We start from the raw sequence: 22,650 nt of genomic DNA, 5'->3' as shown, positions 1-22,650 counted from the left end.
TTCCCCATTTTTGCAGAGGGAGGCCCTGACAGGTGATGTCACCACATCTGGGAGGTGGCCAGGCCGGGATGGGAAAGCCACATTAGCGTCCCCTGGAGCCACAGCCATGCCCCCACTGACAAGCCAGGTCAGGGGCTTCGGGCTGGTGGCAAGAAGCTGAGGGGGTCGTGGGTGTGCACTCACACACGTGGTCTCTGTGTCTTCCCTTGCTCTCTCTGAAGGAACTGGGTGTCGTTCTATCCAACTCCCTCTGCTTCTGCCTCTGTGTCTGCCTCTCTCTGTCTCTGTGCCTCTATTTCCCTCCGTCTCTGTCCTCTCAGGTGAAGAGATCTCTCTCCCTGTCTGGCTGCCCCTGAATCAGTCTGTCCATGGCCCCTCTCCTCTCCTCCCCGCCATCTGTCACTCTGTCTCTCTCACCGTCGCTCCCTCTCTGTGTCTCTGTCTCTCACGGTCTTTCTCCCTGACTCTGCATGAGAGTCTCCTCTCCTCAGCTGGGGGAAGCCCCCGAAACCTGCAGGCCCCCCTCAGGGCCCAGCGGTCAGGGAGGAGAGGGGCGAGGCCCAGGTGAGTCAGGAGGAGGATGGAGCTGACATTCCTGGAGCTTCTCTGGGATTGTACACGGACCCAGCCTCCTGCCCGCCCCCTCTCATGACACGTCACTGGACCTCACAGGTGTGTGTCACTTGAGAACGAGTCACAGAGAGAAAGAGGCCGAGAGATAGAAAGGAAGGCAGGCATGGAGGGGGGCCTGGGTGGCTCAGCAGCACCAGTGCCTGACTTCGGCTCAGGTCACGATCTCGCGGTTTGTGAGTTCGAGCCCCGCGTCGGGCTCTGTGCTGACGGCTCGGAGCCTGGAGCCTGCTTCGGATTCTGTGCCCCCCTCTCTCTCTGCCCCTCCCCCACGTGTACTCTGTCTCACCTTGTCTCTCAAAAATAAATAAATGTGAACAAAACAAACACTAGTCTCTACTGCCTCTTAGAAGATAGGATTTGGGGGTGACTCTTCTTCCTTTACCTTAAAATTATTACCTTAAGGCTTCAATGAATTAGTAAGAATAATAATGCAATACCTGTTATTAGAGCGGTAGAGGGAGTGCTACTTACTCATTGCCTACTCCTCTTTCCCTCCCTTATTCTGTTCCAGCCACACTGGCCACTCTCCTGTTCTTGATCCCACCAGGACACTCCCACCTCAGGACCTTTGCACTGCCTGCGGCCCCTCCCTGGAACTCTTCCTGGACCATCTACCCAGCTTCTGCCCTCACCACATTCAGCCTCTGCTCACAGGCCACCTGCTCAGGGAAGCTCTTCCACATCACCCCACTTAAACTAACCATGCCTCACTTGTACCTTACACTTCCTTCACCACGGTTCGCTTTCCACCTTCCTTATCACTGCCTGACAACCGTAGATTAAACAACACATGTTTACTCCCCATTGGCAAGGGTAGGGACTTTGCTTTGTTTCCTGCTGTGTCCCCAGTTCCCAGACCAGTGCCTGGTACAAAGTAGGTCCTTGGTAAATGTTGAAGGAATTTGTTGAGACTTCCTTGGGGACCAGCAACTACTTTAGACATTCCACCTGCATTAAATTGCTCTGATTGGTCGGTCAGAAGCACCCCGAGGTGGAGAGACTAGACTGTTTCATCTTTTACATGTGATTTTATTAAAAAAACATTTTTTTAACATTTAATTATTATTGAGAGAGAGAGAGAGAGAGAGAGAGAGAGAGAGAGAAAGCGAGCATGAGCATGGGAGAGGCAGAGAGGAGACCCAGAATCCAAAGCAGGCTCCAGGCTCTGAGCTGTCAGCACAGAGTCCGACGCCGGGCTCGAACCCACGAACTGGGAGATCATGACCTGGGCCGAAGTCGGACGCCCAACCAACTGAGCCACGCAGGCGCCCCTATTTTGCTTTTTAAAAAATCTATTAGGGACCATTACAAACACACAGAAAAGGAGACACAATGGCAAGTCGGTTACCCTGGTTACCCTGATATAATTGATACAAGTATTCTGCCTTTCTTGCTTCCTACAGCATTTTAAAGTAAACTCAGACATCAATGACATTCACCTCTAAATATTTAAGTCAGCGTCTCTAAAAACTAAGAACAATTTCTCGCATAACCGCAAAACCATTTTCATAACAGCAAGATCTACTTTTTTGGCTCAAGTGTTTTAAGGCAAATTAGAGACATTACATTATTCCACCTCCAAATAGTCCCGCGTGCATCTCTAATGATAAAGACATTTCCCCACATAACCACAACACCATTATCCCTTCTCACAAAACTAACAGAAATCGTCAACAGTAACTGATGATCAAATGTCCCATCAGGAGTTTTAACCGGCCCGCTGAGGTCCTTCGCTCGAGGCCCCATAGCAGGAAGCAGGAGAATTGGAATTTGCACCTCGGCTGACTGGAGACGGCCCGTGACCACTACACATGAGTCAGAGCAGAGCCAGCCCCCCTGCTCCTGGCCGGCCGCGCCCTGGCAAAGGAAGTTTTTGAGGAGGAGGGGTGTGGGGGGAGGAGAGGGAGTCACCCACGCATCTGGGGCTGACTCGCTCTTTCGCAAAATCTCTGGGAGGAGCCCCGGGGCCACAAAACTGTCTCCTTCCCCAGGCCAGACTGAGAGGTGCAGGGAGGCCGCCGACAGGACCTGCTGCCACCAGACATGGGCCGCCCGCTGCTGCTGTCGCTGTCACTGCTGCTGCTGCTGTTTCAGACCTGCATTCCAGGTAGGGACTGGATGCCGGAACCTCTGAGCGGGGAGCTGGGTCTTGAACTTAGAGGAGAGGGTGGGGGAGGGCGGTGGGCTCAGAGTTCGACGGGTTGGAGGGCGAGGGCTCAGTCTCCAGCACCCCCCCCCCCCGACACACACACACTCAAATAATAATCCTTCTGCTGTCTGCAGCCGCACACAGCACCGTACCTGGCCCACAGTAGGTGCTCAGGCAATTATTAGTCGAGCGAAGGCGTGTAGTTAACCACAGCCACCGTTGAGTGAGTGCGTTCTTTATTCCGGCCGCTCTTCTAAGCGCTTTCCTTGCAATTTCAAACTGGACGGGCTGGACTAGTCTTAGCCCTGCTTCAGAGAAGGAAACCGGCACAGAGAGGTTAAGTAACCGGTCCGAGGTCACACAGCCAGCCCTTGAGTAAGTGGGATTCTGACCCCGCAGCAGGAACGTTGCGCAGACTTCTCCACGCTGTCGGATCTCCCCCCACCGACCAGCCGCTTGAAAGACAGGGAGGACGGCGCTTCATTTTACAAGAGGTCTAGAGAGGCCGAACGTCGCGGAGGCAGGGGCTTGGGATCCAGGGCTTGTCCCTCGAGCCTCGAGGACCTTTGCTTTCACTATCCCCTGGCCGACGCTACCCTCTCTACTCTTTTCCCCTGGAAATGTACCGGAGAGGGTTGAAAAGCGAGAGGAAATTGAGAAGGAACTGAGTCAAGGCGGGGCGGGAACGCGGGTTGCGGGGTGGTTCGACACTGAATAACCCGAAAAGCTCTCCGGATCATTCGTGGCCAAGAATGAGTAATGACTCCAGGGGAGTGCGAATTTGGGGTGGGGAAGGGAGCCCCTGCAGGGGAGGCCTGGTAGGCGGGGATAGGAGCTGGGGCGGAGCTAGTGGGCGGAGTTATAACCACAGGACACGCTAGCGGGCCGGGGCTAGAACCTCGGCAGGAACTGGTGGGCGGGGAGAGAGCTTCGGGGGAAGAGCCTGTGGGCGGGGAGAGAGCTTTGGGGGAGGAGCCTGCGGGCGGGGAGAGCGCTTCCGGGGAGGAGCTCACGGTGAGCCGGGAGAGAACTTAGACCGAGACTACAGTAGTGGGGGTTAGAACCTCCAGAGGTCTGGTGGGCGGAGTTAGAACTTTGGCCTGGGCTGATTGATGGTCGGGGAGAGAACTTTGGGAAAAGAGTAGAGTTTGGGGTCGTTAACTGGGGGATAGTTGGTGGAAGGCACGGGGAAGTGGGGTAGAACAAAGATCAGCTGCAGTAGGGTGAGCGTAGACCGCCCCTCGGAGGGCTTGAGAGGCAGAATAGACCGAGGCCCGGTGCGGTGGGGGAAAGCACCTAAACTGCAGTTAGGCTAGACGGTCCAGATGGACAGAGGGTGAGGACTGGACTTTCAGGATTGGCCCCGCGTGGGTACAGAATTCAAGGGAAAATGAGCCAGGGCGGGACTTTAGAGAGGTATTGTGGGCGGGGATAGAACTTTAGGGTAGGGGGACGTAGATACAACGTGGGGCTAGAGATAGACTGGAAGCAGCTGGCCTGAACCCAGTGTTGGAACTAAAGGTGGGGCCGAACGCGGAGCATAAACTTGAGTGCACAGGGCCTGGAGACTTGGTCCCGGTATTGGGGCATGAAGGGGCAAGGGGGGGACCCTGGCACGGAGCTATAACAATCTTACCTCTCCTCTTTCTTCCCCCAGCCTCCTGGGGCCTGCAGTGCATGCTGTGTGGGAGGACCGGGAAGTGCCAGGTGGAAGAGTGTGCCCCGGGCCAGGACCTCTGCAGGACCACCGTCATGCGCATGTGGGAAGGTGAGATTCCCGCACTTGGTTCCTGCAGGGAACTCGAGTGGCCAAGAACCTTCATTTCACCAGTAATCAGGGATAGTGCAAAGGAAAAAGACAAGGAGACCCCATTTCACACCCACCAGATTGACAAGCAGTCGAAACACTGACAGGGCAAAGAATGGATGAGAATGTGAGGCTGCAGACCCTGTTAATAGCCGGGGGGAAATTGGTGCATCCCCCGCAAAGACCAATTTGGCAATATCTCGTACAGGTGAAGATTAGCATACCCCACAGCCAGCAGTTCAACTCCTAGGAATATAGAAAGCTCGAAGAACCTTGGACACACGTGCCCAGAGACACGTGTATAAGAAGGTTCTCAGCAGTGACGTCTGTGATACAGATTAGTCATCAGCAGAGGAGAAACATAGCATAAGCACACAATGGAATGCTGCAGGCAGTTTAAATGAAGGAACTAGAGCCGTAGGCATTGAAGTGGATACATCTCAAAAACATAAGGTTGAGAGAGAAAAAGCACGTTGCAGAGTATGATACCTTTTAATATAAATAGTATGTAACAATATACAATAAACACTGTCCAAATAAACAACAGTATGTTAGGCACACCTAGTGTGAGAATTGTCTGTATCAATAATTGCTTCTGGGCAGGGCATAAGGGCAATGGATGTGGGGGAGTGATCAGGAGACTTTAAATGTATCTTTAAAAAAATTTTTTTTTAATGTTTTTATTTATTTTGGAAACAGAGAGAGACAGAGCATGAGCAGGGGCGGGGCAGAGAGAGAGGGAGACACAGAGTCCAAAGCAGGCTCCAGGCTCTGAGCTGTCAGCACAGAGCCCGACGTGGGGTTCGAACTCACAGGCTGAGATCATGACCTGAGCTGAAGTCGGACGCTTAACCGCTTAACCGACTGAGCCACCCAGGCGCCCCTAAATGTATCTTTTAAATTTAAGTTCCTTTTCAAAAATATCTGAAACAAAATACAGCAAAATGCTAATACTTTATAAAGTTTGGTGACAGATACACAATATTTATTATATCACTCTCTTATAGTATTTGGCAAGCTTGTAACATTTTCCTTTAAAAATTCCTATTAGGGGCGCCTGGGTGGCGCAGTTGGTTAAGCGTCCGACTTCAGCCAGGTCACGATCTCGCGGTCCGTGAGTTCGAGCCCCGCGTCAGGCTCTGGGCTGATGGCTCAGAGCCTGGAGCCTGTTTCCGATTCTGTGTCTCCCTCTCTCTCTGCCCCTCCCCCGTTCATGCTCTGTCTCTCTCTATCCCAAAAATAAATAAACGTTGAAAAAAAAATTTAAAAAAAAATTCCTATTAGAGAGGAGCCTGGGTGGCTCAGTTGGTGGAGCATTTGACTCTTGATCTCAGCATAGTGAGTTCAAGCCCAGCGCTGGGCATGCAGCCTGCTTAAAAAAAAAAAAAAAAAAAAATCCTATTGGAGGCATCTCACTGCTAAGCTGGGCAGGAGGGGTAGATGGATCCAGAAGTTCTCCACAACAGTGTTGTCCCTAAGGAGAGTAGGTTCTCTGTGCTGGGAGGGGGAGAGGGGAGACAGCTGGTCCCAAGAGAAGAGGTCAGCCCCGGAAGAGGGTGACCATATGACCAGGAGTATCAGAGGCCGGTTGGGCCCAGTGGAGCCTTTGGGGTGACAGAGACGCATTCCTCACAGTAGGTGACGAGCTGGAGGTGGTGGAGAGAGGCTGTGCTCACCCAGAGAAAAGCAACAGGACCATGAGCTATCGGACAGGCGTGAAGATCATCACTCTTACGGAGGCCGTGTGTGGGTCTGACTTGTGCAACCGACCCAGAGCTGGTGAGTTGGGCAGCCCTTGCCATCCCCGACCCCCGCACCGTCTCTCTGACTCAAACTCGTCGTTCTCCTGATCCTGTCCCCCCCAGCCCCCATGCAAATGCCCGTCTAACAAAAAGGCTTAGAAAGGCTCAAGTTCCCACAGGAGAGGGTAGGAAGCAACGGATCCATGTTACTTGGTCATGCATGCCGATTCCTCTTTCTGGACCCGGTGAGGAAGGAAATTGGCTAAGTCCAGACCAGTCACAATGACGTCAGTTAAGCAGAGCACCTGCGTTTGCACTGTTTCTTGTTCATCCATCCTGACCTCAAACTTCCATCTGTTGGCGGGGACTGAATCAGATGTTTATTTTCAGGGAAGGGACACTAGCATCATCTTGCTCTTAGATTTGCACAAGGAAAGCACTAATAATGGAGTAGACTCAATTAATTCTAATTACAGATAATATTCAAAATATTGAACAGTATCAGTCGATGCATAAGGCACTGACCAGTCAGAACAGACTCCTGGAGCACCCCCCTCCCACCTTAGCTGATGAATCTTGGGAACATAAGGTTCTAAAGAGAGAGTTGGGGGGGGGTACCTGGGTGGTTCAGTTAGTTAAGCATCTGAGCATTCAGCTCAGGTCATGATCTCACGGTTCGTGGGTTCAAGCCCCGCGTCAGGCTCTGTGCTGACAATTCAGAGCCTGGAGCCTGCTTCGGGTTCTGTGTCTCCCTCTCTCTCTGCTCCTCCCCCATTCATGCTTTCTCTCTCTCTCTCTCTCTCTCTCTCAAAAATAAATAAACATTACAAAAAAAATTTTTAAGGAAATAAATAAAGAGAGAGTTGGGAGTGGCCAGGGGTCCACCAGCAAGCTTGGGGCAGCAGCTGTCAATTCAGTAATTTAGTAAGTAGTAAAACTATACCAGCCCCATTTCTAAGGCCATTTTATCCTGAATAGTTGGTTAAACCCCATCCTGTACTTATGTGATACTGGGGATACAGAGGTGACCGGGACAGCTTTGGGCCTTACCACTGGGCTTACAGTCCAGTGGGGTGGGAGTGGGGGTGAGAGACCCATCACCAGACAGCGACTGCTAAGATTAGTCAGCGCCAGGATGGGGAAACAGGTCAGAGGGGTCAGAGCTGTAATGGGGAAGCATAGTCCAGAACTTTCAGGGCTGAGATAAAGGAAACAGACACCAGAGTGATCGGGGCTGGGAGGAATGAAGCGTTGGGGCTGTGGGACCCTAGGGGGAAATACTGGACTCAGGTCAGGGAAGTCTTCCTACAGGAAGCAATGACTAGGCTGGATCTTGAGGGATGAGTAGGAGTCAGATTATTAAAAAGACAGTGGGAAGGGTTTTCTGGGGAGAGCGACAGACACAAAGGTGGGTGAAAGCATGGCTGCGGGGAGGACAAAACCGGCAAGACCTGTGCACCTGGCAGGGTCATATTACACAGGGCCTTCTAGGCTGTGGTGAGGAGCATAGACCATCTGGGGAACAGTGGGAGGTCATGGAAGGGTTTTAAGCAGAGAGTGTCACCATCAGATTTGGATTGTTAAACAAATTATTCTGACCTCAGAGGGAAGCAATGATGGAGGGAGAGTAGATGAGGAGAGTCCAACTTGGAGTTGGCTGAGGCTGTCCAGAGGAAGAAGAGGGCGACTGGATTAGAATGTCAGCCATGCAGCTGGAGAGAAGGGGGGTGGATTTAAGAACTATTCAGCAGAGGGGGCGCCCAGGTGACTCCATCGGTTGAGTATCTGACTCTTGGTTTCGGCTCAGGTCATGATCTCGAGGTTTGTGAGTTCGAGCCCCACATCAGGGTCTGTGCTGACAGCGTGGAGCCTGCTTGGGACTCTCTCTCTCCCTCTGTCTCTCTGTTCCTTCCTCACTCATGCTGTCTGTCTGTCTCTAAATAAATAAATAAATAAATAAATAAATAAACAAACAAACAAAAAGTTTTTTTAATTTTTATTCATTTTTGAGAGAGAGAGAGACAGACAGAGCATGAACGAGGGAGGGAGAGAGAGAGGGAGGGAGGGAGACACAGAATCCGAAGCAGGCTCCAGGCTCTGAGCTGTCAGCACGGAGCCTGACTCCGGGCCCGAACTCACGAACCGAGAGATCAGGACCCGAGCTGAAGTCGGCTGCTCAACCAACTGAGGCACCCAGGTGCTCCCATAAATAAATATTCTTTTTTTTTTTTTTTTAATTTTTTTTTTCAACGTTTATTTATTTTTGGGACAGAGAGAGACAGAGCATGAACGGGGGAGGAGCAGAGAGAGAGGGAGACACAGAATCGGAAACAGGCTCCAGGCTCCGAGCCATCAGCCCAGAGCCCGACGCGGGGCTCGAACTCACGGACCGCGAGATCGTGACCTGGCTGAAGTCGGAGGCTTAACCGACTGCGCCACCCAGGCGCCCCTAAAAAAGAACTATTTAGCAGGTAGATGAGCAGGACTTAGTGATGGATTAGACATGGAGGTTGGTTTGCAGTTCTGGTCATGATGGGATCACATGTATTGGACTCATCTGCCAGTCACAGCCAGAAAAGCTGGGCAAATTATAAATCATTATTTGAGCTCACTGGAGAGCAGCAAATGAAGAGAGGAAGTTGAGATGCTACGATCCTTGAAATAAGGGAAGCACAGAAGTTGAGTTATGCAGACAAGCTGGGTGTTTCCTTGGGTACACTTTCCAACTCACTGTTGAGGAGAGGAAATAGAACCCAAATAAGGGAGATCATCACTAGGCTGAGAAGACAAGGGTCAGAGTCTAGGGCTGCCAGAGTGTCTAGAAAATGAGAGGTAAAATCCTGGAACACATGGAACCACAGAAAAGGGAGTCCCCAGATTTGCAAACTTCTTTTAAGTCATTGGCAGGCTGTATGTGCATAGGGTGAAACTCCAAGAAACTCAGCAGAAAATAGTATCTGGGAAGTTACAGAACTGAGCAAAGATTCCAGCAGGCATATGATGCTGGAAAGACCAAAGTTGCCAAGTTGGAGAGAGAGAGGCCTTGGTAACCACCCCACGCTTTCCTCTCAGTCCACACCCGAGGCGTAAGGGCAAAACTGAAATAGACCAGCCCCAAAAATGCCTCCTTCTGATCGTCAGCAGGAAGAAAACCTACCCCCCTTGGGAAGAAAATAACATTATTTAGAGCCTTTACAAATTTTCATTGTGATGTCTGGCATCTAATCAAAACTTACAAGGTACCCCGAAGAAAATAAAAAGGACCAATTAACAGGAAACCAAGAGAAAAATCCAACAGTAGAAACAGACCCGTAACGATTCAGATAGTAGAGTTATTAGACAGGGAAATTTATTTATTTATTTATTTATTTATTTATTTATTTAAATTTTTTTTTTATTTTTTTTTCCAACGTTTATTTATTTTTGAGACAGAGAGAGACAGAGCATGAACAGGGGAGGGGCAGAGACAGAGGGAGACACAGAATCCGAAACAGGCTGCAGGCTCCGAGCGGTCAGCACAGAGCCCGACGCGGGGCTCAAACTCATGGACCGCAAGATCATGACCTGAGCCGAAGTTGGACGCTTAACCGACTGAGCCACCCAGGGGCCCCGACAGGGAAATTTAAAATAGCCATAATCAGGGTACCTGGGTGGCTCAGTCGGTTAAGCGTCCGACTTCGGCTCAGGTCTGAACTCACCGTTTGTGAGTTCGAGCCCCGCGTCGGGCTCTGTGCTGACAGCTCAGAGCCTGGAGCCTGCTCCGGGTTCTATGTCTCCCTCTCTCTCTGACCCTCCCCCACTCGCACTCTGTGTGTCTCTCTGTCAAAAACAAACATTAAAAAATTTTTTTAATAAATAAATAAATAAATAAGCCATGACCAACAGAGTCCAAAAAATAGAGAATAGGATAAATTTTAGCAGAAATGTGGTGTCCCGTTTTTGTTTTTTTGTTGTTGTTGTTGGTTTTTTTTGGGGGGACAGAGAGAGACAGAGCATGAACGGGGGAGGGGCAGAGAGAGAGGGAGACACAGAATCGGAAACAGGCTCCAGGCTCCGAGCCATCAGCCCAGAGCCTGACGCGGGGCTCGAACTCACGGACCGCGAGATCGTGACCTGGCTGAAGTCGGACGCTTAACCGACTGCGCCACCCAGGCGCCCCTGGTGTCCCGTTTTTTAAGAGTCAAACAGGAAATACAGAATAGTGACTGAAATTAACAGCTCAATAGATGTGCTTAAAAGATGTGTGCAGTGCGGCAAAAGGATTAAAGAACTAGAAGACAGGGCAACTAGAGGTATCCAAATTGATGCTAGATGCAGAGGATCAAGGAACCTGCCAGATTTCTGCCCTGGGGGACTGAAGAACTGGGCCACCTCAGAGATGTGGAATTCAGGAGCGAAGGGCCAGTTTAGAGAAGATGGAGAGCTTCCCTTGGGGCACGTAGCGATTCAGGTGTTTGAGGGATGGTCAGGGGGCCTCCAGGAAGCAGTTGGGTGTACAGATGTGGAGCTCAGAGAGAAGTCCTGCCTGGAGTGAGTTCCCGGCAGACACATGGAAATGAAGTCAGGTCGATGAATAGCATCCCCATGGGAGAGCGCGTACCGTGAGAAATGAAAACTGCCCAAGACAGAGCCCTGGGGATCACCCACATTTCGAAGAACGAGATAGAAAGGTTCACCAGGGGACCCTAGAGTGGTATGGGAGTGGTGACGGCAATCAAACCCAGTGGTGTTTGTTGTTGTTGTTGTTGTTTTCATGGAAGTTCATGTTGGAATTTTATTTTTCTTTAGTGTTGGGGAAGGTTTGGCTTTGGATGTAAATGATTCACCTGATTCCAGCAGCTGGCCTGCCAGTTGAGAGAGGGGCCGAGACCGTCCTCTCTCGTATGTAAGACTTGGCCCCAACTCAACTTGGATATTTGGGGTCAGGAAGGGGAGGGCATGCCAGGCTCAGGAATGGTGTGGGCCAAGGCCTGGGCAGAGGAAATGGCTATGGTGTTTCCAGGGAAAAATAATTCATCCTCTTGGCCTGGACCAGAAGGGGTGAGAGGCCGAGTTTTCACAGATCGATCAAGTGAGGCTTGGATCCCTGACACAACTGGGGAGTGTATTAATTATCTGTGGCCGCATTGCAGATTGTCCCAAAACTCGAAACAAAATTAAGCATGTATTGTTTCACAAAGTTTCTGAAGGTCAAGAATCTGGAAGTAACTTACACAGATGATTCTAGATCTTTCATGCAGGTGTAGTCAAGGTGACTGCTGGCTCCAAGGGGAGCTTCACTCTCACGGACAATGTGATCCCATGACTTGGGCAAGGCCTCAGTTCCTCACCATGTAGACGAGTACGCGGAGTATTTGAGTGTCCTAACAACGTGATAGCTGGATCCCCTCCAGACCAAGGAATCCAAGAGAGAGCCAGGGAGGAGTTGCAGTGCCTTTTACGATCTTGCACAAGAGTTACACACCATCATTTCCGCAATATTCCTCTTAGTTATACAGGTCAGCCCCTATAAGGGCACGCATACCAGGAGCGAGGGGTCATGGGGGCTCGGAGATTGGCTACCACAGGGAACGATAGCAGAGTTTTGATCAATTGTTGATTCATTCATTTAGCAAATATTTATTGAATATCTTCTCTGGCCCTGGCCCTGTGCTGGGTGGTGTTGGGACAAGATAATGATGGAGACAGCCCCCCCAGACCTACCCGCTGGGGCTCCCAGGGAGGACCTAAAGTGGGCATGGCTGGAAGGGGACCCCAGAGGGGCACCTGATCCGGCCTGGGAGGTGAGGGAGGACTTCTTACAGGAGGTGAAATTTGAGATGATGCCTGAAAAATGAGTAGGAGGAGACAGGGAGGGTAGGGAACAAGGAAGCGTGTTCTGCCTGTACACTCAGGGGCTGTGGGAAGTTGTGGAGGGGTAGAGCCTGAGGGGTAGTGGAGGGCGATGAGGCAGGAGAGGCGGCCAGGACCCAGACTTTGATGGGCCTTGAATGCCGTGCTGAGTAGCTTGGATTTTATTCTGAGGGCACCGGGGAGCCATGGAGGGGTTTTGCGCAGAGCAGAGGCAGGGTCGGATTCAAGTATTAGAAGCATCCTTCCAAGCTCTGTGCTGAGAGCTCTCCTTCTCTCTCTGCCCCTACCCTGCTCGTGCTCTCTCTCTCTCTCTCTCTCTCTCTCAAAATTGAATAAATTAAAAAAAAAATTAGAAGCATCCTTCTAGGGCTGTGGGGGATGCACCTGGTGGGGTTGGGGGGCAAGAATGGAAACCAGAAGGCCAAAGACAAACCTGGTGTTGAAGGCGGTCTGACCTGGTCATGGGGCTGGAAAGGAGGGGATGGATGCTAGAAAGATTCAGGAGGTGGGATGGGCAGGGCTTTGATGATTGGCTGAAGGGTGAGATGGAGAGGAATTGACGCTAAAGCGAGTCTTCAAGGGAACTAGATCTCTGGGACTCTCCCAGGGAGTCTCACCCTCCCGCCCCTCCCCAAACAGGTCGGCCTCCCACCTATCCCCGAACCCGAAGCCGTTACCTTGAATGTGTTTCCTGCGCCTCATCAGACCTGAGCTGTGAGAGAGGCTGGGTCCAGAGCCTGCAATGCCGCAGCCCTGGAGAACAGTGCCTGGAGGTGGTGACCCACCGGACCCTGGAAGGTGAGCCCCAACCTACCAGCAGCTCCTCCTCCCTGCTTTGTCCCGTCCCAAGGCGGCACTTAACAACCACCCCAGAATAACAAGCATTTAAGCAAGGCAGAAAGTTAATTGTGTCACACAAAAGTCTAGTGATCCGAACTCCTGGGCCACTAGGACAGTTCTACAGTCACCAGGAACCCAGATGCCTTCTCTTCTCTGCTTCCATTCTCAAGATTGCCTCATAGTCCAAGATGGCTGCCAGAGCTCCAGACCTCATGTCCAAGTTCTAGGAAGAAGAATGAGGAAAAGGGACCAAAAAATAGGCACTTTTCCCTTCGTGAGGGTTCTCCTTTCTGGAAGTCCCATGAAATCTTTCTATTTATATCACATTGGCCAGAACTCAGTCACATGACTACACCTGTGGCGGGTAGAAAATGTGTCTTTTGGCTAGATAATGGCTGCCCCAAATAAAATGAGGGTCCTGTAATGAACCGCGAAGCAGGAACCGGGCAGATGACTGCTGCCGTGGGCAAACCCAGTCTCAGCCCCGGGCCAGTAGCCTGATCTCTCTCCTCTGCCCCCTACAGGCAGCCCAAGGGATGAGCACCACACCCGCGGCTGTGGCAACCTTCCTGGCTGCCCGGGCCCCACCGGCTTCCACAACAACCACACCTTCCATTTCCTGCAATGCTGTAACACCACCAAATGCAACGGGGGTCCAGGTGAGGGGCAAGGGACGCGCGCCACGCGAGGCCCGGGGTCGGGGCAGGGAGGTGTACCCAGGCTGCTGCCACTCACTCGCAGGCCACCCCTCCTCTCTATGTCTCTCCGTCCTCAAAGAGGGGTTGTGTGGGAATTCGTTGAGCCCGTCAAACCTTTACCAAGACCCATGCTTTATGCTTCCTAGAATCTTTCCACTGCTCACCTCCCTGGTCTGAGCCACCTGGAGCCCTTGCCTACATTGTTACAGTAACCTTGCTGGCCCCCCTGCTTCCATTCCTGCACCCTACAGTCAGTGCCCAGCACAGCAGCCAGAGTGGTTTCTTAAAACTGTAAACCAGAGCAAGCATGGGCCCCTCCTTCCTCAAGTCGCTGCAGCGACTTCCCCTTGCTCTCAGAATAAAATCCAAAGGCCGTCCTATGCCCTACGTGATCAGCACCTGTCTGCCTCACAGTCTGCACTGATCCAAACTCCATCCTGCCTCATGGCCTTTGCACATGCAGTACCCTCTCCTCCAGGAACACGTCTCGCCCACGGGAGTTTGCCTGGCTGGCTACTTCTCATTTGTTAGGTCTCTGCTTTAAGTATGGTCCTCGGGGAAACGTGTCCCTGTCCCTCCCCTCCAGTGTAATCCACCTCCTTCTTGTTATAAACCAGTACTGTCCAACAGAACTTCTCACAGTGATGGAAATGTTCTATATCCGTGCCTTCCAATATGGTAGCCACTGCCTCATCTGGCCATTGAGCACTTGAAACGTGAACTGAACTTTGAATTGTAGTTAACACGAGCTAACTTCAGTGCCCATGTAAACAACCACACTTGGCTAGTGGCCACCATACTGGACAGGGTAGCTGGACTCTGTGGTCTTCCACAGCTGCTTGCCCAGTGCCTGGCCAGATGGGGGCTCAGGAGGAGCCGGGAGGTGGGATTTCTCTCAGAGGTTCTATAAGGAACCCGCCAGAAGAGAGTGTCGTTCAAATGCCTGACCACAAGGTGGCTCCAAGACATCTCAGGCTGCGAGTTGACAGTTCTAGGGAGGTAATACATGGAGGGACACCCCTCCACCCCACCTGCCCAGACCCCCGTGCTAATTTCCTTGGTTTCTGTGTCCTCGTCTTCTTCCAAGTTGTGGAGCTTCAAAACCTGCCTCTGAATGGCCTCCAGTGTTACAGCTGTGAGGGGAACAGCACCCATGGGTGTTCCTCCGAAGAGACTTCCCTGACTGCCTGCCGTGGCCCCATGAGTCAATGTCTGGAAGCCACTGGCAGTAATGGTGAGCCCCTCTAGGAGGCTGGGAAAGGAGAGTTGTGGGTGGGAGGCTGTGGGCTAGAGGTCGCCTTGACAGAGATGGGTCTTCCTGTGGAAAAGGTAGGACTTCCTTTGGGAGGGGGCAAAGTGTAGTCGGGAATTAGGGCTTCCATTAGGAAAATGGGTGTTTCAGCAACAGAAATGTGGGCTTCTCTGGGTGCGGGGCTTCCCCACGTGGGTGGAACTTCCTACGGACATCAGGGGCTCCCATCCTGTGCCATCCTTTCCAGTCTCTCTATTCCAGTGGTTCTCCACGTTTTTCATCTCAAAATTCCCTTATTCTCTTAAAAACTATTACTTGTGTCCATGATCTCTATAGATATTTACGGCATTAGAAGTGAAAAGTGAGATGTATTTATTAATTTATTTTAAAATTAAACTTCATCCCATCTGAACATATTTTTTATTTAAAAAAAAATTTTTTAAGGGGCGCCTGGGTGGCACAGTCGGTTAAGCGTCCGACTTCAGCCAGGTCATGATCTCGCGGTCCGTGAGTTCGAGCCCCGCGTCAGGCTCTGGGCTGATGGCTCGGAGCCTGGAGCCTGTTTCCGATTCTGTGTCTCCCTCTCTCTCTGCCCCTCCCCCGTTCATGCTCTGTCTCTCTCTGTCCCAAAAATAAATAAACGTTTGAAAAAAATAAAAAATAAAATTAAAAAAAAAAATTTTTAATGCCACTTTCCACAACGAAAACATTTAATGAGAAGACCGGCATTGGCTACCGTTTTGCAAATATCTTTAATGCCTGGCTTAATAGAAGACAGCTGGATCCTCCTATTTTTTTTTTCACGTTTTTTTTAACTTTTATTTATTTTTGAGAGACAGAGAGACAGAGCATGAGCGGGGGAGGGGGAGGGGCAGAGAGAGAAGAAAACACAGAATCCAAAGCAGGCTCCAGGCTCTGAGCTGTCAGCACAGAGCCCGACGCGGAGCTGGAACTCACGAACCGTGAGAACATGACCTGAGCCAAAGTCGGACGCTTAACCGACTGAGCCACCCAGGGGCCCCAGGAGCCTCCTATCTGCTTCTGTATTCGGTCGGCTGCAAGATCACATATCCCAGGGTTTCTGGAAAACCTCACTGCACACATAAAAGAGTGGAAGAGCCAAATGCTGTTTTAGCATTATTATGAGAATAATTTTGACTTCACACTTCCCCTGGAAGGGCCCGAGGGACCACATTTAAAACTGCCGCTTTCTGGGGCGCCTGGGTGGCGCAGTCGGTTAAGCGTCCGACTTCAGCCAGGTCACGATCTCGCGGTCTGTGAGTTCGAGCCCCGCGTCAGACTCTGGGCTGATGGCTCAGAGCCTGGAGCCTGTTTCCGATTCTGTGTCTCCCTCTCTCTCTGCCCCTCCCCCCTTCATGCTCTGTCTCTCTCTGTCCCAAAAATAAATAAACGTTGAAAAAAAAAAAAATTTAAAACTGCCGCTTTCTTCGGGTGGCACCCACCACAAGGTGGCATGTCACCTGGGGAGAATTCCAGGCCTAGCCTCAGGAGCTCACACAGCCTTCTCTCTCCTCAGGCCTGGGCAACCCAAGCTACACAGTGAGAGGCTGTGCAACCCCCTCATGGTGCCAAAGTCTCCACGTGGCTGAAGCCTTCAGCCTGAGCCATCTCAACGTCTCCTGCTGTTCTGGAAACGGCTGTAACCATCCAGTCCTGGATCGCCAGCCACGCACGGGGGGTGCCCCCCGGCGTGGTCCTGCCCACCTCAGCCTCACCGTCACCCTGCTTATAAGTGCCAGACTATGGGGGGGCACTCTCCTCTGGACCTGAAGCCCACACTCCCCCTGCCCTGGCTGGATCCAGGGGAACCCTTTGCCCTTCCCTCGGCTTCCAGCGCTGCAGATTTGCTGTGTGACCTCAGGCCAGTGTGCCGCCCTCTGTGGGTCTCAGCCATCCCAGCTGTCAAGACACCTGTCTCACAGAGTTGCAGAACCAGAGGAGAAAAGCTGGAGATAGGCTGCAGGCCGGCAGGAGAGGTCTTGTCATATTAGTATCGTTGCACCATCGTTGTTATTATTAATTAATATTTGTTTTATTTAATATTTTATACTGAAATAAAGATTTTTATACCAGTGAACAAGGCCCGATCTTCCCGTCTCTGTAGCATCTATCTTTGGGAGGATGAAGGCGGGGTGGGGGCACCTTTCCTGGAATCAGGGGTCACACTGCAGGACCGAGGCATTTGAGGCCCTAGCCTTGGGAACGATCCCATGTAGACTCCCACCCAAAGCCACCTCCACATCGATTTGTGGGCTCCAACTCGCTCACCCAAGCACTCGCCTTCCAGTCTCTTCTCCCGAGCTCCAAAAGGTCAAGACTACTTTGTTGTTCTAAGGAGCAGCATCTGCCTTTCCCAGGGGGCTCTGAGACAGGAGATGAATGGGAGGGTTACTCTGATGGCCGGAGCTCCCTGGAGGCACTGCAGTGAGGAGTAAGGACAGGATTACATCTCCACTGATGCCCTGGTGGCAAGAGATAGAGGCTGGGCTATATTTCCTAGGATGCCTTCAGACTCACCGAGAAAAAGACACAACTATCATCTCAATGGCACTCTGGGGGCACCACACTGAAGAATCCCATGCTTGCTGAGGCAAACCCGTAGAGACAAAATTACATTCCCCAGCACCCTATGGCTAATGAACAAAAGGATAAGACATCTTCCAAGGTATCTGGGGGCAGGTAAGGGACAGGGTTTCCTTTTAGGACCTCCTCTAATCACACATCACTGATGGTCATTGTGGTGGCTTAACGAGGTGGGGTGGCATCTCCAGCTCTTGAACGTGAGTGGCTCTGTGACTGCTTTGGCCAACAGAAGGTGGTCTGGAAGCTATGTCATGTCGTGTTCTGGGCCCAGGCTTAAGAAACTGGCTCTGGGGAAGCCAGCTGCCATGTGAAAGTCCTCCTACACTGAGACTGCCATGCCCTGGGGACACCCACGCTATTCATAACATGGATGCCATATGGGGAGAGAGCCCCAGATGTTCCAGCCAGCTCAGCCCAGACACCAGACAAGTGGGCAAAGGAGCGACCCCGGACATCGCGACCCCAGCTGACGTCATGTGCAGGAGAATCAGGACGCCCAGCTGTTTTCATTTCCTAGGACTGCCAAAGTAACTACAAACTTTCGAAGCAGGTGGCTTCCAGCAACAGAAATTTATTCTCTGAGAGTTCTGGATACTAGACGTTGGAAATCAAGGTATTGGCAGTAGATGTGCTCCTTCTAAAGTCGCTGGTGAAGAATCCTTCCTGGCCTCATCCTCGCTTCTGGGGGTTGCTGACAATCCTGGGTGTTCCTGGGCTTGGAGCCACACTACTCCAGTCCCTGCCTCTGTCATCACATGGCCTTCCTCTCAGTGAATGTGGCCCTGTGGCTCCAAATCTCTCTCGCTCCCTATAAGGACACCAGGTCATTGGATTTAGGGGCCCACCCTAATCCAGTGTGACCTCATCTTAATCACATCTGCAAAGTCCCTATTTCCAAACAAGGTCACATTCGTACCTCCTAGGGGTTAGAACTTCAACGTATTTCTCAGTGGGGACAGGGACACAATTCGATCCACACCACCAGCCAGCAGCGAGAGCCAAGGTTTCAGATATATGGCCCCAAATGAACCATCCCACCCCCCTACAGCTGTTTAAGCCAGCCCATTTGGGCCCCAGTTCATTGTGGGGCAAGATATGATCCTGCTGTGCCTTGCTCAAATTCTTGCCCCACAGAATCATAAAATAAAAAGGTGAGGGTTTTCCACCGCTGAGTTTTAGGGCATTTTGTTATGCTGCAGTGGTTCACAGGAACAGTCACTGGTTTGGTTTTTTGCTAACTCTCCCCACTATAACCTCCAAAACGGGCAAGACCTTTATCGGCTCACTGATGCTGTCTTCGCAGTATCTAGAAGAATAATGCCTGGAACGTGGCAGGTAATTAAGAAAGAAAGTAGGGAAGGAAGGAAGGAAGGAAAGATCACATCTTCTAGGGTATTGTGCAACAAAAACTGGGCTAGGGCTACGTCCTCTCCTGATTCCCAACAGCAGAGACAAGGCCAAGGTAACATTTTCTGAGACGCTCTAGAATGAAAATTGAGGGTAGTTTCACCTTTCCCATGATTCCCTACCACAGAGGTGGGAGGCAAGAACTACACCCACCATGATGCCCTACAGCAGAGATTGGAGGGGAAGGAATACATTTCCCATGATGCCTTACAGCAGGAATGGAGGCTAGGACTGCATCTCCCATGAGACCGTGGGGCAGAGGTTGGAGGCTAGGATTACACCTCCTGGCATGCCCTCCAGTAAGGATCAGAGGTTTGAAATACTCGTCCCACAATGACCAACAGCAGATGTTGAGGCTCGGGGATACATCTCTCATAATGTTCTACACCGGAGCCTGTGATCAGGACCTCATCGTTAATGGCTCCCAGGTTTTTGTGGAGGGATTTCGGTTGCAAGAAATAAAACCTGTTTAAGCTGACTTAAGCAAAACGACAATGTTATTGGAAGTTTAGAATCCAAGCAAGAGCTAGTCTCTGGGCCTCACCAGGGACAAGAAACAGAATTGAAAAGCTGCGCGAAATCACAAGGCTGTCTCCCTTTTGCAGAATCTCTCTGTCTCTCTGTCTCTCTGTCTCTCTCCGACTGTGTGGTTTCCCTCGTGGGCTTCCGCTTTATTTTTCTGTCTCTCCAAAGACCACCTTCTTCTGCTTCACACAGAGGAGCCAAACATGCCCTTGAAATGTCAAGCACCAAGAACTCCTCGTGTCCCAGTTCCAAACTGTTAGCTAGCAGACAGGTTCTGATGGGGTCTAGTTTGGGCCAGGCCTCTGCCTCTGACCCTCTCTGCTACACCCAGGGAAGTTCTTATCTAAGTCACTGAGTACAGTTGTTCAGGCTGTGAACAGGCATCCACTGCTCCTGTGGTCCTACTATGCAGCCCACTCGGCCAGAGTGGGGAAAGTGACCCCTAGGAGAGAGATCCGACCACAAGGTTGGGGGAACAACTGAAAAAGAAAACTATCACTTTAATCGTTAAGCTTTAATGCTTTAATCTGTAAGCAAGGCTGCCTCCATACATTCTGTACGAATCAGAGGCAACATGGAGGCCAGGGATGTGTGTGATAGGGCACCCAACTCAGAATGGTTGAAACAAAGAAGAAATTGATTATCTTACATAACAAGCGATCATGAGTCAGGGCAGTGCCTGAGTTGACTAATTCTGCAATGTCCTGAAAGATCCATTCAGGCTTGTCCACCTCATGGCCTCAAGATGGCCGCGGCAATTCCAGACATCACACCCACATTCAGAGGCAATAACAAAAGGCCATCTCTTCGTGGGCCTCTTTTTTGAAACAAAGAAAGTTTAACCCAAAACTCCCAAGCCGACTTGCCCTCACATTGTGCTTGCCTGACTGGTTTCATACACCTATGCCTACAACAACCAGTGGAAGAGGCCGTGGAACCACAATATTAGGCAAAAGTATATTTAGACCGCACTCCTGAGGCTTCCCTCACATCATCTGGCTATTAAAGAAAGGTGGATGCCTGAACAAAATCAGGATTCTCTTAAAAAGGAAAAAGAGGGGGCGCCTGGGTGGCTCAGTCGGTTGAGCATCCGACTTCGGCTCAGGTCACGATCTCACGGTCCGTGAGTTCGAGCCCCGCGTCAGGCTCTGGGCTGATGGCTCAGAGCCTGGAGCCTGCTTCCGATTCTGTGTCTCCCTCTCTCTCTGCCCCTCCCCCGTTCATGCTCATGCTCTGTCTCTCTCTGTCCCAAAAATAAATAAACGTTAAAAAAAAATTTAAAAAAAAAAAAAAGGAAAAAGAGGGAGGGAATGTGTAAGGAAAAAAAAAAAAAAAAAACAAACCACCCAGTTCTTCCTACTGTGTCTTTCTCCTGTGTGCCTCCTGTCCCTTCACTGCCACACTGCCGCTGCCACGCTCACAACACTTCTGTTCACCGAATGTGGGGGAGATTTCCCCGCAGCAAGCGGTTCTCTGTGACCTGGGCCGGGTGTCCTACAACGTCACCCAACGTTGACACAATCGGCCTGGAGATCGCGTCAGATCCCACAGGTTAAGGGCTCAGTCCCACAAACACACTCTCCACTTCAGATGCCAGTCACAAGGGCAGGTGGTCACCTGTGCTTCCGACCTACCGGTTAAAACTCAGAGGTTCCCATGACCCCCTCTTAGGGGTGGGTTAATTTGCTACAGAGGCTCATAGAATTGAGGGAAATAGTTTACTTACATTTACCAGTAGATTGTAAAAGGATATGACAAAGGATACAGATGAACATCCTGATGGAAGTGACTCATAGGACAAGGTTTATGGGAAGGGGCACGAAGCTTCTCCAGGAGCACCACTAGCCCAGCACCTTCTCGTGCTCACCAACCTGGAGGACCCCCCCCCCCATCACATAGGCGTGATCGTTCTCTAACTCCATTTTTCACTCTCTCCCTTCTTGCGGTGGGGGGGGGGGGCAGGACAGAAAATTCCAAGCTTCCCATCTCATCATGGCTTGCTTGCTCTATCCCAGGAACCAACTCTCACCTAGGAGCCATCCAGAAACCCACCCAGAGTCACCTCATTAAAACAAAAGACATTCCGGGGCGCCTGGGTGGCTCAGTCGGTTAAGCACCCGACTTTGGTTCAGGTCACGCTATCACGGTCGGTGGGTTCGAGCCCCGCTTCGGGCTCTGTGCTGACAGCTCAGAGCTTTGGATTCTGTCTCCCTCTCTCTGCCCCTCCCCTCAGTCTCTTTCAGTCTGGCTCTCTCCATCTCCTTGTGTCTTGCTTTTTTCTCTCTCCAGATGAGAAGGAAAGGTGTGGTTGCCAGTCATCTTGCAACATGAGGGGAGCCACTTACCCTTAGGACAGAGAGACAGACGGGCCATGCTGAAGCCAGCTGTACCCGACACTTTTTTCTATGTGGCCCAGTTCTCTTTCTCTGAAGCCACTTGGGTCGGATTTGCTGTCACCTGAATGAAAACCCTAATGGATAAAGTACCCTGATGTACCGCAGGGTGTGGACAGGACCAACACTCTCCTGATATCCTTGGAAGAGAAGAATGGCGGGGCCCAAAGAAGAGAGACGAGAACCAAACCAACATCTACTGGGGTGTCCTTCAGCTGAAGCAGGAGACGTTGGTTGGAGCCATGGGCAAGGGGACCTTTCTCGGGGCAAAGACAACAGTTAGCGACCTACCTCCCAACCCAGATTCCCACCTCCAGGTCAGACATCTCTCTTCCACCCGTCCTAAGACAGAGAATGCGAGGCCTCTTCCCCCAGTTTATAGAAAGGTGAACTGAGAATGGAAAAGGAGAGGGGTTGCTTAGAAGTGTGATCCTGGGGACGCAGAGCTTGATGGGAGTCTGGGTCCCGAAGACAGAGAGGATGCTGGGAGCTGGACACCGAGGACAGAAAGGGTATCTGGAGCTGAAGTCCCCTGGTGGGCCTGAATCTAGAACACTCCGGTAGCGATGGAGGTAAAGAGCAAGGGTTTTCAAAGTTGGGATGTCTCCGTTTATCTGACTGTCAAACGGGCCTGGGAGAGGTCGCGGTCTCCTACCTTCCGTCATTTCTCACTCTTCCCGGGTTCTAAGGGTGATAAACTTGCACCGGGTCTACAAGGTCCCACAGAAGTGGGCTCAGGGAGACCAC

The 22,650-nt window shown here is 51.3% G+C and overlaps 2 protein-coding genes across 2 annotated transcripts in view; both read left to right on the top strand.

Annotated features, from left to right (window-relative positions):
- The first annotated feature begins 2,620 nt into the window (after window positions 1-2,620).
- PLAUR (plasminogen activator, urokinase receptor) lies at window positions 2,621-17,077 on the top strand. Its single transcript, XM_040457280.1, has 7 exons — window positions 2,621-2,740; window positions 4,440-4,550; window positions 6,225-6,368; window positions 12,824-12,982; window positions 13,549-13,683; window positions 14,810-14,956; window positions 16,512-17,077. The coding sequence occupies exons 1-7, from the start codon at window positions 2,677-2,679 to the stop codon at window positions 16,763-16,765; spliced, it is 1,014 nt and encodes a 337-aa protein (XP_040313214.1). The 5' UTR covers window positions 2,621-2,676; the 3' UTR covers window positions 16,766-17,077.
- The window catches only part of CADM4 (cell adhesion molecule 4), a 35,199-nt gene continuing 15,225 nt past the window's right edge, over window positions 2,677-22,650 (top strand). Inside the window, exons 1-3 of the mRNA XM_040457279.1 lie at window positions 2,677-2,696; window positions 15,002-15,010; window positions 20,258-20,264. Of these exons, the coding sequence (XP_040313213.1) occupies window positions 2,677-2,696; window positions 15,002-15,010; window positions 20,258-20,264 (36 nt within the window). The remainder of the gene's footprint in view (window positions 2,697-15,001; window positions 15,011-20,257; window positions 20,265-22,650) is intronic.

This window comes from Herpailurus yagouaroundi, unplaced genomic scaffold, assembly GCF_014898765.1.
Source record: "Herpailurus yagouaroundi ecotype Mexico unplaced genomic scaffold, PumYag 220, whole genome shotgun sequence".
Lineage (NCBI taxonomy): Eukaryota > Metazoa > Chordata > Mammalia > Carnivora > Felidae > Herpailurus > Herpailurus yagouaroundi.
The sequence above is the reverse complement of the archived record's forward strand: the minus strand, read 5'-3'. Positions and strand labels throughout refer to the sequence as shown.

Excerpts from the sequence above, each read along its gene's own strand:
- PLAUR (XM_040457280.1), top strand. The coding sequence starts at position 2,677 with ATGGGCCGCCCGCTGCTGCTGTCGCTGTCACTGCTGCTGCTGCTGTTT. Across the intron at positions 6,369-12,823 it reads GTGCAACCGACCCAGAGCTG|GTCGGCCTCCCACCTATCCC; the intron begins GTGAGTTGGGCA and ends CTCCCCAAACAG. Across the intron at positions 13,684-14,809 it reads CAAATGCAACGGGGGTCCAG|TTGTGGAGCTTCAAAACCTG; the intron begins GTGAGGGGCAAG and ends TCTTCTTCCAAG.